The sequence below is a fragment of the Corvus hawaiiensis genome, chromosome 5 (assembly GCF_020740725.1).
Source record: "Corvus hawaiiensis isolate bCorHaw1 chromosome 5, bCorHaw1.pri.cur, whole genome shotgun sequence".
Taxonomy (NCBI): Eukaryota; Metazoa; Chordata; class Aves; order Passeriformes; family Corvidae; genus Corvus; species Corvus hawaiiensis.
The window spans coordinates 33,941,033-33,954,835 of record NC_063217.1 but is presented as its reverse complement, the minus strand read 5'-3'; the positions used below and the strand labels follow the sequence as shown (position 1 = coordinate 33,954,835).

Sequence of the window (13,803 nt, the reverse complement as noted above, 5' to 3'; positions counted from 1 at the left end):
ATCCCATTTTGCCGGGTGGGGCTCCCCAGCGGCGCGTCCCACGGGACAGCTCACGGCTGGATGGTGCCTTGCCGGTGCAGCACAGCCCGGGGCGGGCACAGCAAAGCGCGTGTAGGGCGACACGCCGCTGCAGGACAAGCGGCCCCGCGCCCCACTGCCGCTCACACCCGCTGGTGTGAATAATTTAGGCTGGAAAAGACCTTTGAGATCATCGAGTCCAGCCTTTGACCGAACACCGTCTTGTCAACCAGACTACGGCACTGAGTGCCACGTCCAGTCTTTAACCTTAAACACCTCCAGGGACGGTGACTCCACCACCTCCCTGGGCAGCCTGTTCCAATGCTTGTCAATCCTTTCTGTGGAGAAACTCCTCCTATCGTCCAACCTGAGCACATTCAACTGGGGAGGCACTCCGGGGGGAGCACTTAACCTTCCTGAAAAGGCTTTCCCTCCTTCCCTGCTCCAGGAAGTAGCAAGAGGCCAGAAGGAAGTACTCTGCCGCGGGCACTTGCACCACTTGCACCAGCAGGTTCGGTGGGTATCTGAGCGTCGGCACAAAGGCTGACACAGCACCGAGTACACACCACACTCTTCCAGCACAACAGCCACTGCACAGGCTGTGCTGTGCAGGGCGCGCCTAGCCCCGGGATCCCTGCTCCACCTTCTCTGCAGAGAAGGCCAGTGCGTGCCACCAGTGTTACTTGCCCACTTTAGTTAGGCTCTCATGCAATTCCCAGGTACTATGCAAGATGCTGCTGCCCCGCTGATAAACTGAATTAATTTCATAGGCAGTGCCACTCTTGCCTCTAATATGTCAAGCAAATAGCACACCACCATGCTCGACTGTGGAATAAAGCCCTCTGCTGCCCTACTGTCATTTCTGGGTATGAAACATGACAGAAGAGCACTGACAGATATCCCCAAAATGACATAAAATTCGGGCACCCAGACCCAAAATAAAGGGTTTATTACCTTACCCAAATTACCTTTGTTACTTACCCTAAAAGCTCCCAAGTGGCCCAGAGACAATGGTTCCTTCCAGTTCATTCTGTCCTGGTATTTATGAAGTTCCTGTGGTGAGCCCAGGTCTGCTAAATGGTGCCTCTCTCTCTTTGGTTGAGCCTCAGGCGTGTCGCCTATATGCAGGCACAGTACCATTTGCAAAGCCTCTTAGTTTCCAACACCTGCTGTTCCTCTTCCAGCAGTATCTTCATGATGACCTCCTTCCAGCCATGTCAGAGCCCACACAGAGGAGCCCAGTGTGCGGAGCAGAGACCACCTCTGCAGAACTGGTGGTGGCAGCTCTGACTGCCTCACATGAGAGCCCTGAAAGGGTGCGCACGGGGCTCAGAAACCACCTGGTTTGAGCTGTTATTCTGGTTGCTGTCTTAGCCACTTGAACTACTTAAGTGTCTTTCTTTTTTCCCATGATCCTGCATGTGATCACCTATACATATGTGGGAAAAGAGAGATTTCAAATTAGAACACTATCGAAGAACCCATCCCCAAAGAAACAACTAAACTAGGGCACAGTTCTATGAAGTGTTGTTTTTTTGGGTGAGAAACTGTGATGAAATCTCAGTGTCCCAGTTTCTTCTACTACAAGGATATATCTAAAGCTCTATGGAGCACCTTCTGTACAGGCTGAAGACCACAGTCAAACTTGTGGAGACAAGCTGAAGTTCGTGCAGTGTCTGATGTGTCCTTGTTTTTCTTTTTAGGCCCTAAAATATAGCACCGTAATGATTTGAACTGGTTCTGTGCATGTGTGAACAAAATGGTCTCATTTGTATTTTATGGTAAAAGTTGGTCTTCAGATTTGTTAGTAGGAGAGAATATGTCAAACATCAAATTTCTCTTGCCCATAAGTTAAATTAAGCTGACATGACGTGGTCTAGTGGTCCAGAGACTGAGGGGAAAAAGCACACATTGAAAGAATTTTGATGCTGTCTCTCTCTTTCACTAGGCAAATCTGTCCCCCAGCTTGTAAGTTGCAAAATACAGAGGAAATAAAAGCATATGTATATGTATTTTTATATATATGTATGTATATATGTATTTTTTAAGTTTTTCTTTCAAGTAGATGTTCATTTTTGCAATGTTTTTGCGTAATGTATAATATGCCATGCTCTTTGTTCAGGTAACAACAATTAACTTGTGTCTGTGTGTGTGCCTTCTAGATGGTTCTGTTAGTTGCCACTGCCACAGCAAAGGTACTGCCATTAGGTAGGTTAAGCATTTTTAAGAAAATGCTGTCAATAAATCTGCTGTCAGGAAGCATCAATTTTTAGTCTGTGATTACTTAACACTCACTCACAGACAAGCATTTAGGAAAACAGGTTTTATGTTGATACCTGGTAACAGTTTCAAATATGTTGTAGGCTAATTATGAAAATGGTGCATGAGAATTTCTGAGCACCACTACCTGTTCCTAAGGTAATGGAAGATTGAGTTACAGTGGTTACTGGCTATGTATTTTCCTCCTGTAGTAACATTCCTGCAACTAAAAAAGCATTGTTCAGCTCCAGCATCTGAGCCTGCAGCCCTTTAAAGTTTTCATTGCCACTGCTGGTCAAGTAACATTAATTGTTGGGCCCAAGTGGGCTGCAAAATGACTTCTCTTAAATATGAATGTCAGAGATGAATCACATTAGGCAAAAGATATTTTGTCACTAGTAAGAGAACTGATCTAACCAATGGATTTACTAAATCCTCTGATGTTTTACATTTTACATTCCAAGTCCTCTGGTGTTTAGCCTGGAGGGGAGACAGCTGAGAGAGGATCTTATCAATGTCTATAAGTATCCAAAGGAAGGGTGTCAAGAGAATGTAGCCAGGCTCTTCTAGGTGATACCAAGAAGTAGGACAAAAGGCAACATGCAGAAATTGATAAATAGGAAGTTCCACCTGAATGCGAGGAAGAACTTCTTTACTGTGCAGGTAACCAAGCACTGGAACAGATTGCCCAGAGAAGTTGTGGAGTCTCCATCTCTGGAGAGGTTCAAAAGCTGTCTGAACCTGTGCAATGTGCTCTGGGGGACCCAGGCTGAGCAGGGAGGTTGGACCAGATGACTCACTGTGGTCCCTTCCAGCCTTACCTATTCTGTTATTCTGTGATTTTAACTGCAGTTAAGTTCTATGTTCAGTCGCGCTGCCTATATTTTGACAACAGCCTTCCAGCCTAAAGCCTCCTTTAGTTCGGAGTAAATGCTATATTTCTCTTTATTATTTTGGGGAAGAGGGTGTTTGAGAGGCAGGAATCTACTCATCTTGTTTAACCATTAATTTTTCTCACAGTTACAACTGAATGATAAAGCAAATGTAAACTCTGTCCATTCTTGGGAAAAAAACCCCTGTACATTGGTCATATCCTAGTAGTAAAGGATAATACTACTTTTTGGCAACTTGGAGTAAGTGATGGGACTGAAAAATTTGCATAGCAGCAGCACCATTAGAAAACCCATAGTGTGGGTGATTTGGTGCTACTGGGTTATTTTGAAGATATGAAATTACCCTGTGGTGCTATTTGTGGTGACCTTTCAGTTGCACCAGAAATTAATCATTTTTACTAGGTTTGGGTAAGCAGATTCCAAAGGAGAAAAAAAAAATCCACACTAGGAGGGAAATAAAATGAGGCTTCCTCCTGCTTGTTGCAGAGTTTTAATGACGTATGCCAAAACTCTGTCCAAGTTTTCAGGGAAACTCTGAAATTCATAAATGGTAATCATAGGCATATAATTACCCCATTTTCACATACAGAGTGGAATTCATTTAACTGACATCTGTGACAAGAGACCTGGGTGCCCCTTACAGTCAATGGAGACATTTTTAGAGCAAGACCTATTTATACTAAGATTCTCTCTCATTCGACAGATTTAGCTGGGTGACTCCCACCTTTTTTTCCTCAGCTGGAAAGAAAAATTAACATCCGCCTATGGGAAAGTAGTATGAATGTCTTAAACCATCACCTACTGAAACTTTCCACAGGTGCACTGCCTGCCCTCATTTCATAGTCTTGATTACAAAGGTGCACTTGTGTATGTTTGTTCCTCACAAAAGGAAGAAGTAAGAATGTGTTTTTCACATGACCTGTGCTGAGCAACAAAATCACAGAAATGCAGCATCTATGTCAATATGTTGCTCAGGCAAGAATACACAAAAAATCCTTTCTTAATTGTGGGCAAAAGGGTCTTGGTTCTTTTCCCTTAAATTCCTGTGGATGCTTCCATTTACTAGAATGAAAGAGGATCAGGTTTCAGGGCTGAGGTAAGACAAGAAAGATGGTTCCTGTCTTTGCATTAAGATTACCTTGTTACCATTTCTAACTTGGTCTCCCTGAACATCATCTGCACGCTTTCCAAGGTTTTTCTAATGGTGATTGGTTCTAGAGCTGGAAACCATATCCACTGATCATTTCTGCTTTATAACAGTAGGTGAGGAAGAAGAGTTACTGTTTCCTGGAGAGAAAGACACGAAGTGTTACTTCAGACACAAGTGGACAGATCCATGTTGTAAATGACAGGAAATGATCCACGTGGTGCTATCATTGCAGTGGCCAGATGCTGCCTCTCAGCTGATCTGCAGCGTCCCCCTCCTCTAAGGAGCTGCAGTTCATATGCCAGCCAAGGATGTTCCATAACACCTGTGAGAAGCTGGTGTTGTCCAGCTCCTGCTGCTTTCCAGAGGGTATTCCAAACAGAGCTGATAGCCTCTAAAAGGAGCAGTGTGGTTCTACTCAAAACAAAATGATAATGTGTCAGTATGCTCTGATGAAAGCAATGAAGTCATATATAAGTGAATTTCTTATCATGTGCTGCCTTGGGCCTACCAATTTCTCAAAACACTTTTTGCCATGGCATTCAAGTATGGAAACTGAATGTGAAGAATTATAAAAAATAAATAAATAGTTATTACAAAAAAAAGCACAGAGTAAACTTAGTCTGCACTTTTTACTCCATTTTTCACTCTGCTCATGGTGAAATAAACAGAACCTATCTGCTTGAAGAAAAAATTGAGCAGGATATTGTGACTGCCCTCTTCCCGTGTTAATAGAAGTCAACTGGTTACCAAGCTGGGTTCCAGAGGAGATTTCCTTTTATAGCATATTGGCAGAAAACAGACTAGATGTTGTGGATGAGAAAGAACATACATCTCCTGGTAAGTGCGGGATATTTGTTATTTGGTACTGGAAAGCTCTTTGGTACAGTTGAGGATGAAACTAACAGGGAAAAAAGCACATGCCAGTATTTTCAGGAAATCTACTGTTTAGTGTATCATCTTATTGAAATGATCTCATGTCAGCCCATTTCTTACTTTTAGGTATTCTACACTTGTGTAAATGAAAGAGAAAAATAGTAATAGTTCTGTTCATATGATCTGTATTCCACCAGGGAAATCAAGCCTAATATTTAAGGAAAACCAAAAGCAATGTCTGGCATTACAGGGAAGTATCTTCTTTGGATGACCTGATGTTAGAGAAGCTTTTGAGAATAGCTTACCTGGTCAAACACATTAGTATCCCTGTAGCTCTGGCGAGGACAGTTCCTTCCCAGAATATAGCAAAAGTCAGCTATGGCCTAGAGCTTCCTTCAGCTGACTCTTTAAAAATCCCATCTGGCTTGTACTCATTCTTTTTTTAATCTGTTTATTTTTGTGGTATCTCGGATAATTTTTCATCCTTTTCATCCCATGGAGGCCAGAGAAACATTTCTGACAAGAAATATATAGAATCAAAAATCAGTTCTTTTGCTTAAAAGAAGCACCCTGTTATCATCCTCTGATGGACCTAAGAAGGTCTTTCACAATTACAGCCCCCTATGGACTTATCAATAAGGCTGCTTTTCTTTATCCACAGCCTGAAACACTTCCTGGGTTATCAATGGAAAGCAAGGAAAAAAAAAACCCAAAAACAAAAACCAAGCAAAACCAACCAAACAAAAAACCCAAACCAAACCAAGCAAACCCAAAACAAATCAAACAAAACAAAACCAACACAAAAACCCAAACCAAACCAAAACCAAAACCAAAAACCCCCTAACCAACTTGTGTATTATTATGTGAAACAGGACAGGAATCATCTGTGATCTGAGGATGTAAAATCAGTATTATGAAAGATGAGAGGCAAAACTTCAATTGGGGAAAATAAGATTTGGATTAAATCTCTGGAAATATTTTTATCATAGTGAAATCTGTAATATAATGAAATCATCTTTCACAAACAGAAGGGGAATACTCTGATTTGGGCTTTTAAAAACTATACTGGGAAATTATAAAGAAACAAAGACTGTGGGGTCTATTCTCCATGAAAACTGGGGTTAATTTAGAGATATATAAATAAATCTAAATAAACTGGTAGAACCTCTCTGTATAACTTATCTTTGGAGTACATCTACTGAGATAGGTTTGATGCAATACACCCTAATATCACATCCCTGTGTATGCCAACCTCAAGCCGACAATTTTCCACTTAGCGGAGAGGGTTGGTGAAAATGTATGATCATTCTGCCTGTCCATCTTTACAAATAGAAAGGTTTTGCTTCTGCCATGCCTCTTCCTATCTCCAGATTATTCTCACATACAGACAGTGAAAGAAGGGATACAGCTGGGTCTCAGAGCTATCTATCAACCTGCAAAGTTAAGTCCAATACACCAAAATTCTCCTGTGCTTGCTCCTGGCCATTTTGAGGCCTGAGCAAAGCAGAGAATTAATTTGGTCTGCTCTTCCTGCTTTCCTTTCCCCTGAGGTTTCAAACATGCAGCAAGCTAAGACTTCTTTTTCCTAGGGAAATCTGGTCCAATGCCACTGCTGCATTCTTAAGGTTACTCAAAATTTATATCTTTATTTTAGTGTTTGAAAGCAGTAGACAACACTTAAATTCAGAAATCATTAGCTGTTCTCTGCTGTAGCTTAGATACTGTTTCCCCCATAGCGACAAACAGCAAGCTTTTAGCACAGAAACCACCTGTAACAAATGTTATGAATTATTTTCTTGGCTATGTTTTTACTGACAGTGCATGCAGAGTTTCTTGTGAGAAAAAAAAGTTATGCCAAAATGTTGCATTTAAATTAATATTTAATTGTATTTAACATTTAATTTTAAATAACATGATAATTTTGAATGAACATTTTTGCTTTATTTTTTTCTGCTCTGCAGGGGAATCTCTTATTTCTTAGCTTTGCTTCTTCATGACATGGCAGAATGTTTCACCCATTCAAACTTACTATAAGCAGAGACACAGCCCCTCCACACCTTTCTCAAGAATATTCTATCAATTATATTAATCCAGGTCCTTTTCACTGGTATACAGGTTGTGCTTTTTGCCTGTACAGTTAGTGTTATCTGTTAATATTATATCAAAAAATTCAATCTTCGGTTCCTCAGAAGTGACAGCAATGAATGCTACACAATAAAGTTTCAGTGAGTTACTGCCAATGGAAGCCAAGGTAACCAGGTTATTGCCACTTTCTAAATCTATTTGTGCAAAAATGAGACAAGTAGCGAAAAATGTTCTGGGGCTTCATTAATCCGAGCTGTAACAGTGCACAGAAAAAAGCAGCCGATTTTACAGGTGTTACACTGTAAATTAAAACTGTTCATTTTAAGATTAAGGTGCGCTCTTAAGAACATGAACACACAGAATTACAGACTTCCTGTTTTTTTGGCCAGAGTGACACCAGTGTAGTGAAGGATGTTTTGAAAGTACTGCCTACAACTTTGTTTTCATTGATTTTCATGAACTTGCCAACACATTGCTGCCTTGGGCGAAGCTGACTAACTGCAGCTACAATTACTCAACAGCTTAGACACAGACAGATGAAAATCCCTGCAGAACATCTGCTCAGTGGCCGCGTGACTTGGAAGTTAGGAATGTTTAAATAGTTCTGTGAACTACAGTCTTAAGAAAATAATACTTGCAAGCTGCCATCATGTGAGACACTAATTTTCCTGTAGGACTAGCCATGGAGCTGTTTGGTGCAGACCACGTAGAGACAGAATCACAGGAAAAAAAGAGTCTGGATGGGAAGCCACCAAAGCAGAGCCAGCTTCACAGCCAGATCAGGTTGTGTCAGGCTTCGTCCAGGTAGGCTCAAAAAATATCCAAGGATGGAGATTATACAACTTCTCTGTGCAACTTGTGCTGCTGCTTAACCACTACTCTAGATCATGCCATCCTGAAATGGTATTTACAGGATTAGTATGGGTACTCTTTTAGTGCTGGCTACTTAAATAGAGGTAGGAATGTAAGACAGAAGGGGGGTTGGAGATTTGAATTTATTTCTTCTTTTCAATTTTATTCTTGAATTCAATCATCTCTGATTTTTTTTTTTTTTTTGCTACATTTACCATATGCATTTTCTCTGGATTTTTTTTCAGATGCCTAAAATATAAATGAAATAGTGCAAAATATACAGGTCTCCTCAGGGTGTTTCAAGACTCGACAAAATTAATTTTCTTTTCCGGATGCTTGCCAATTATTATTCATATTGTAAAGACCTGAAAAATGTCTCAAAGAGAAGTGGAGATGAAATCTTGACATTTTAATAGTTCTCTCCACTTTAAATAATTCTTCCAGTAGGAACAATTATATAGCTAAAAAGTGTATAGCCGAAAAGTAAATTTCAACTTTTGTTTCCTACTATAATTGTTGTGGCCAACATTTGACACAAATTCTACAACGGGCATGGGAAAGACAGGACACTCTGTGAAATTTTGGAGATTTGCTAGTAGGCGAGTGGCTTTTAAAAGGCCAAAGTTCTTTGGTACGTGATTTAAAATACACTTGAAATGATTCCTCAGGATAAAATGTCACTCAGCTTCCCTAAGTAATAGCTCATCCCGAATCATCGTTGCTCTTCTTTAAAGATAAATCAGGTAGCTCTTACTGTGGGCAGGGGCAGTCCGAGCTGCCACCGGCGGGGGTGGTCGGGGCCCCTGGGCGGGAGGAGCCCCCGCGCCGCGGGGATCCCCGCGCGGGTCACGGCTCCGCCCGGGCGCGGAAGCGGCGGAGGCGCAGGGCGCCTTTAAGGGAGACTCCGCCCCCCCGCACGGTCCCGCCCCCCGCCGCGCGGCAGCCAATGGGAGTGCGCGCCAGGGGAAGGCGGGAGAATGCGAACCCCTGGCAGCGCCGCCGGCCGCGCCTTATAAGGGCAGGGCCTCGCGCATGCGCACTTCCGGCAGGGGCGGGGGCGCCGAGCGGGGGTTTTGCTCCGGCGGCGGCACCGCGGGAAGGGGTGCGCGACCCGCGGGACCCCGCGGAGGGGCGGCCGTACCCGTCCGGCCTGGCCTGGCCCGGCCCGGCCCGGCAAGCGCTCACCGTCCCCCGCGGTGCGGCCGCCGGAGGGCAAAGGGGCGGCGGCAGGAGGAGGAGAAGAAGAAGGGAGCGGGGCCGCCGCAGGGACCCCGCGCCCGGTGCGGGCGGCGCGGCGGCAGCGGCGGATGTGCTGCTGGCGCGGGGGGATGATGCTGGCGGGGCCACAGCTGGTGGCGGGGCCGGCGGCGCCGGGCGGGGAGCGGGCCCGGCTGCTCTCGCTCTACGTGCAAGACTACCTGGAGTGCGTGGAGTCGCTGCCGCTGGACATCCAGCGCAACGCCTCGCTGCTGCGGGAGATGGACACGCAGTGCCAAGGTGGGCGCCGCCGCGGGGCACCGGGCGGCGGGGAAAGAAGGGGATAGGGGACGGCCTCCAACCCGCCGCACATGCGCCCGGCGCGGAGGAGCCGGGGCCAGGGTAAAACCCTGCTGGGGCCCCGGGGGGCTGAGCCTGCGGGGGCGCGGGGCTCCCGGCGTCTGGTGGGTCCCGGGGAAGGCCGCCCCGCCCCGGGGCCGGCGGGGCCGCGCTGCCCGGAGCTAGGCCCCGGCTCCGCCGTGTGGGGCCGCTCCCGCTCCGCCCCGTCGGGCAGCCGCGCTGCCCGAACCGGCGGTGGCGCCGCGAGGATCGGCCTCCCAGCAGCTCCTCCCGCCGTGTGGGGCCGGGGGGGCGGCGTCCCGGCGGAGCCCGACGGCCGTCCCACGGTAAGACCGCGCGGTGGGGGTGGGGATGCATAAAGCGCCAGCAGCGTTCCCTTGGGTCGTGGAGAGGGGCTGTGGAGCGGGAAGTTGCCCTAAACCTCATCCAGAGGCACGGCTCCTTCGGAAGGCGAGTTCAGTGCCCATTAAAGACCTTGCACCCCGCGGAGTTTGCGGAGCACATCAGTGCCCGGCAGCTGCCGGCCGGCCCCTGCCATGAGGCAGGAATTTGATCCCGTGGAGTCGGCACTGGAGCCGCATCTCCCTCCTTTGGCGTGGACAGGAGGGGACCGTGGGGACCGTCAAGGCCTCTTAGACGTTGAAGGGCCGTCTCAGGAGTCAGCTGTTGTGAAGGAATTCTTTCATTTATCTTTCTAATTACCCGAGAAGATACATAAGAACAGGCTTTTGTAAGTTTCCTGGGATTTTAAAGTTTAAAGGGCATAGACTTGCCTGCAGCATTTTGAATTCCTAGTGAAGGCTGGACTGCCTAGCAGACTCTTTACCTCCTGATCCATGGTGACTAGCCAGCACTCCTCAGCCTTTAATAGATTAAATATTTTATTTAGATTATACCTCCTCTATGTATTCATCCAGCTACTAATACAATACTTGGCTATAGAAGAAGTTTGTTGCTAGTTTTAACCAAAGCCTTCAACTGTTTAAAAAAAAAAAAAAAAATCTTCAAAATCCTAAAAATGGGATACAAATATTTTAGACCCAAGTCTGAGAATGTAAAAGCAATGCCATATTATTTAATCTAATTTAAAAAGTAGTGATGGTCTGTGGAGGAGGGAAAAAGTCACTCTTGTGCTTAGAAAACAAATCGTTTTACCTTTTATTAGGTCCACCAAACTTATTCAGATTATCTGTAGTGAACATTTGGCCCTGGTTTGGGTTGGAGTTTTTTGTTTGTTTGTTGGTTTTTGTGTTTTTTGTTTTTTTTTAACAGAGGTTTCAGAGCTGTTAATTAAACATCCATCTCTGTCAGGCCATCTCTTTGCTCTCTTTAGTGGGTGTTGTTCCATGTAAATTTCAGCATATCTTCACAGGCTGCATCCAGTCAATAACCCATGTAGGACGAATGTTGTTCTCTGACACAGTATGAACAAGCAAACAGCTATTGTTTGTGAGTGGTTCTGGGTAGGGCATTCCCAATATAGGAAATCTGTATAACTGTACCTATACTCCTGCCTCCATGCTGATATTGAGAAAATACAGGTTGAATTACTGGACAGGCAGAGTAGTGATTTTTATTGTACCTTAGAGGAAGTCTGGAACAGAACAAAATGCAGTTGGCTCTTGTTGTCATACAGGTATCAGAATTTATAGTAAAAAGCAGCTGTTCATGCTTAAGCTACTGTTCCAAGATGTCAACAGGAAAAAAATCACTAGGAATGATGTTGAGATAACAAGCTTGAATCATTTCACAGCAGTGCAGACAAATTCTTTTAAAATGAAAGTGAGTGAACCAGTACTGTACCTAACACTGCATCAAGTTTCACTGTCAGTTCTTCTAATTATTTCCTTCCCTGTTTGGAGTTTCTCTGTCCTTTATGTATAGATCTAATGTAACATTTGGCTTGGAAAATACTATTTTAAAATCCAGCAATATAGAACAGCAGAGTACAGACTAAGACTGATGTATAAGACATTTATTGATCTCATATTCAGGTTCATTAAGCTTGCTTCTAGAACTAAATTTAACTAAAGATTCACAGCAGCTCATGCAGTTATTTTGCATGACTTGGAAGAGGGAAAGCTTGGAAGTCAAAATGTGAGCCACTCATTTACTAGTTGCTTAAAAATATCCTATGATGCACTAAAGAGAAGGTCACCTATTCTGAAAAGTTCAGCTGTGATTTAAAATGCAGCTTGCTGTAATTTGTTTTGGTAATAGGGAAAGCATTTTGAGGGGTGTAAGTTGATTTTCATTCTGATTGTATATTTGCTATTATGTAACTTCAGTTGTCATACTCCTTTTATAACTATGTCTACTTGAAAATGTAATGCCAAACCTTGAGATGAATAAGAGGGGAAGGGAGAGGACCTGGATAAACTAATTCTGGAGTATCATATATCATGATATATGACAATTCTATGAGTTTCAGGATTCTTTGTGTGATAAAATAAGTTATTGCTTTGGTTTGTCAGCCAGGGTTTTGGAATTATTGTGGTAAGGACTCTTAGGAGAAATTCCTCCTGTTTCAGATGGAAGGAGCATCTGGATTATCCATGTCTCAACAACTATACTCTTTCTTGTGTTATCCTTTCTTTTTCCAATGGCTAAAATAAGCTTGTTCTTTCTCAGAACTTGAGAATTTTTTCTTGCAACAGATTGTGACCTTAAATACCGATTTGATGACCACATGCAACTAGAATAATATATTCAATGTAACCCACTAAGGTATACTATAATTAAGATTTGTACTATTTCTCATCATTTAGAAATAAATTTGTGTTTTCTTGAGCATGTTCCATCTTGTGTAATTATTTTTATTATTATCTTCATTTTATAGAAGCATTAAAAGAAATAGATGATGTCTATGAAAAATACAAGTCAGAAAATGATCCTGTTCAGAAGAAACGCTTGCAGCAGCATCTTCAGCGTGCATTAATCAACAGTCAGGAACTTGGAGATGAAAAAATTCAAATAGTTACTCAGATGCTAGAACTGGTGGAGAATAGAGCCCGTCAAATGGAAACACACTCTCAGTGTTTTCAAGATCTGTCTGAGAATGAAAAGCCTCTAGAAAAGGCCAAGATGGAGTCCTGCCAGCCAGAGAGATCCTCCCGTAGACCTCGTCGCCAGCGAACCAGCGAAAGCCGCGATCTGTGCCACATAGCAAATGGTATTGACGACTGCGATGATCAGCCACCTAAAGAGAAAAGGTCGAAATCTTCCAAGAAGAAAAAACGCTCCAAAGCCAAGCAGGAGAGAGAGGTTTCACCTGTAGAATTTGCAATTGATCCCAATGAACCAACTTATTGCTTATGCAACCAAGTGTCTTATGGCGAAATGATAGGATGTGACAATGAACAGTGCCCTATTGAGTGGTTCCACTTTTCCTGTGTTGGACTCACGTACAAACCAAAGGGGAAATGGTATTGCCCCAAGTGCAGAGGAGACAATGAGAAAACAATGGACAAATGTACTGACAAATCAAAAAAGGATAGGAGATCGAGGTAGTGAAAACAATTCATGTTTTAAAGAGTTGCTCCTTTTATATTAAAATGTTTCATTTCCAGAGAACATTGTTTTAGGAAATGTATAAGACTATGCAATAATTTTTAATCTATAATATGAATGGAGTATTAAAAGCTGTTATACCTTCTGTGATCTTTAACTTTCTGCACTGAATAACCAAATAATAGAAACAGGGTGGCTTCAGACCTTTCACAGAAGACATTACAAGCAGATGGCGCTTGGTTTCAACTTAACCCCATTAGTATTTTAAAGAACCTTGTGAATCCTGAAATGATGGTGGTGGGAAAGATACTGAAGAACTTCTCATGTTATGGTAAAAGGGGTTGAAAGGCCTCACATATCTGCTAGCATCTTAACAACTGAGTTGTTCCTTATCCCAGGTTATATGTTTTCAGTTTTTGTGTTAACATCGCACATTTGGAGTTAGGGGTTTTGAATTCGGTTGTAACTGTAAAAGTCTTCCGTGCTATAAGCAGACCTCTTCAGTGACTTTCATATGACCAGTATGTTATTGCAAGAAAGAAAATACCACTAACTTAAACTTTTTTTTTTTTTTGCCAACATTAAACTCTTGTCTTTGTGACTGTA

At 43.4% G+C, this 13,803-nt stretch overlaps 1 protein-coding gene across 1 annotated transcript; it reads left to right on the top strand.

Annotated features, from left to right (window-relative positions):
- Positions 1-9,076: 9,076 nt before the first annotated feature.
- On the top strand, positions 9,077-13,803 carry ING2 (inhibitor of growth family member 2). The gene is given in 3 exon segments (XM_048304883.1): positions 9,077-9,325; positions 9,327-9,627; positions 12,527-13,803. Coding segments are annotated over 3 exon segments (1,221 nt in total). The 3' UTR covers positions 13,198-13,803.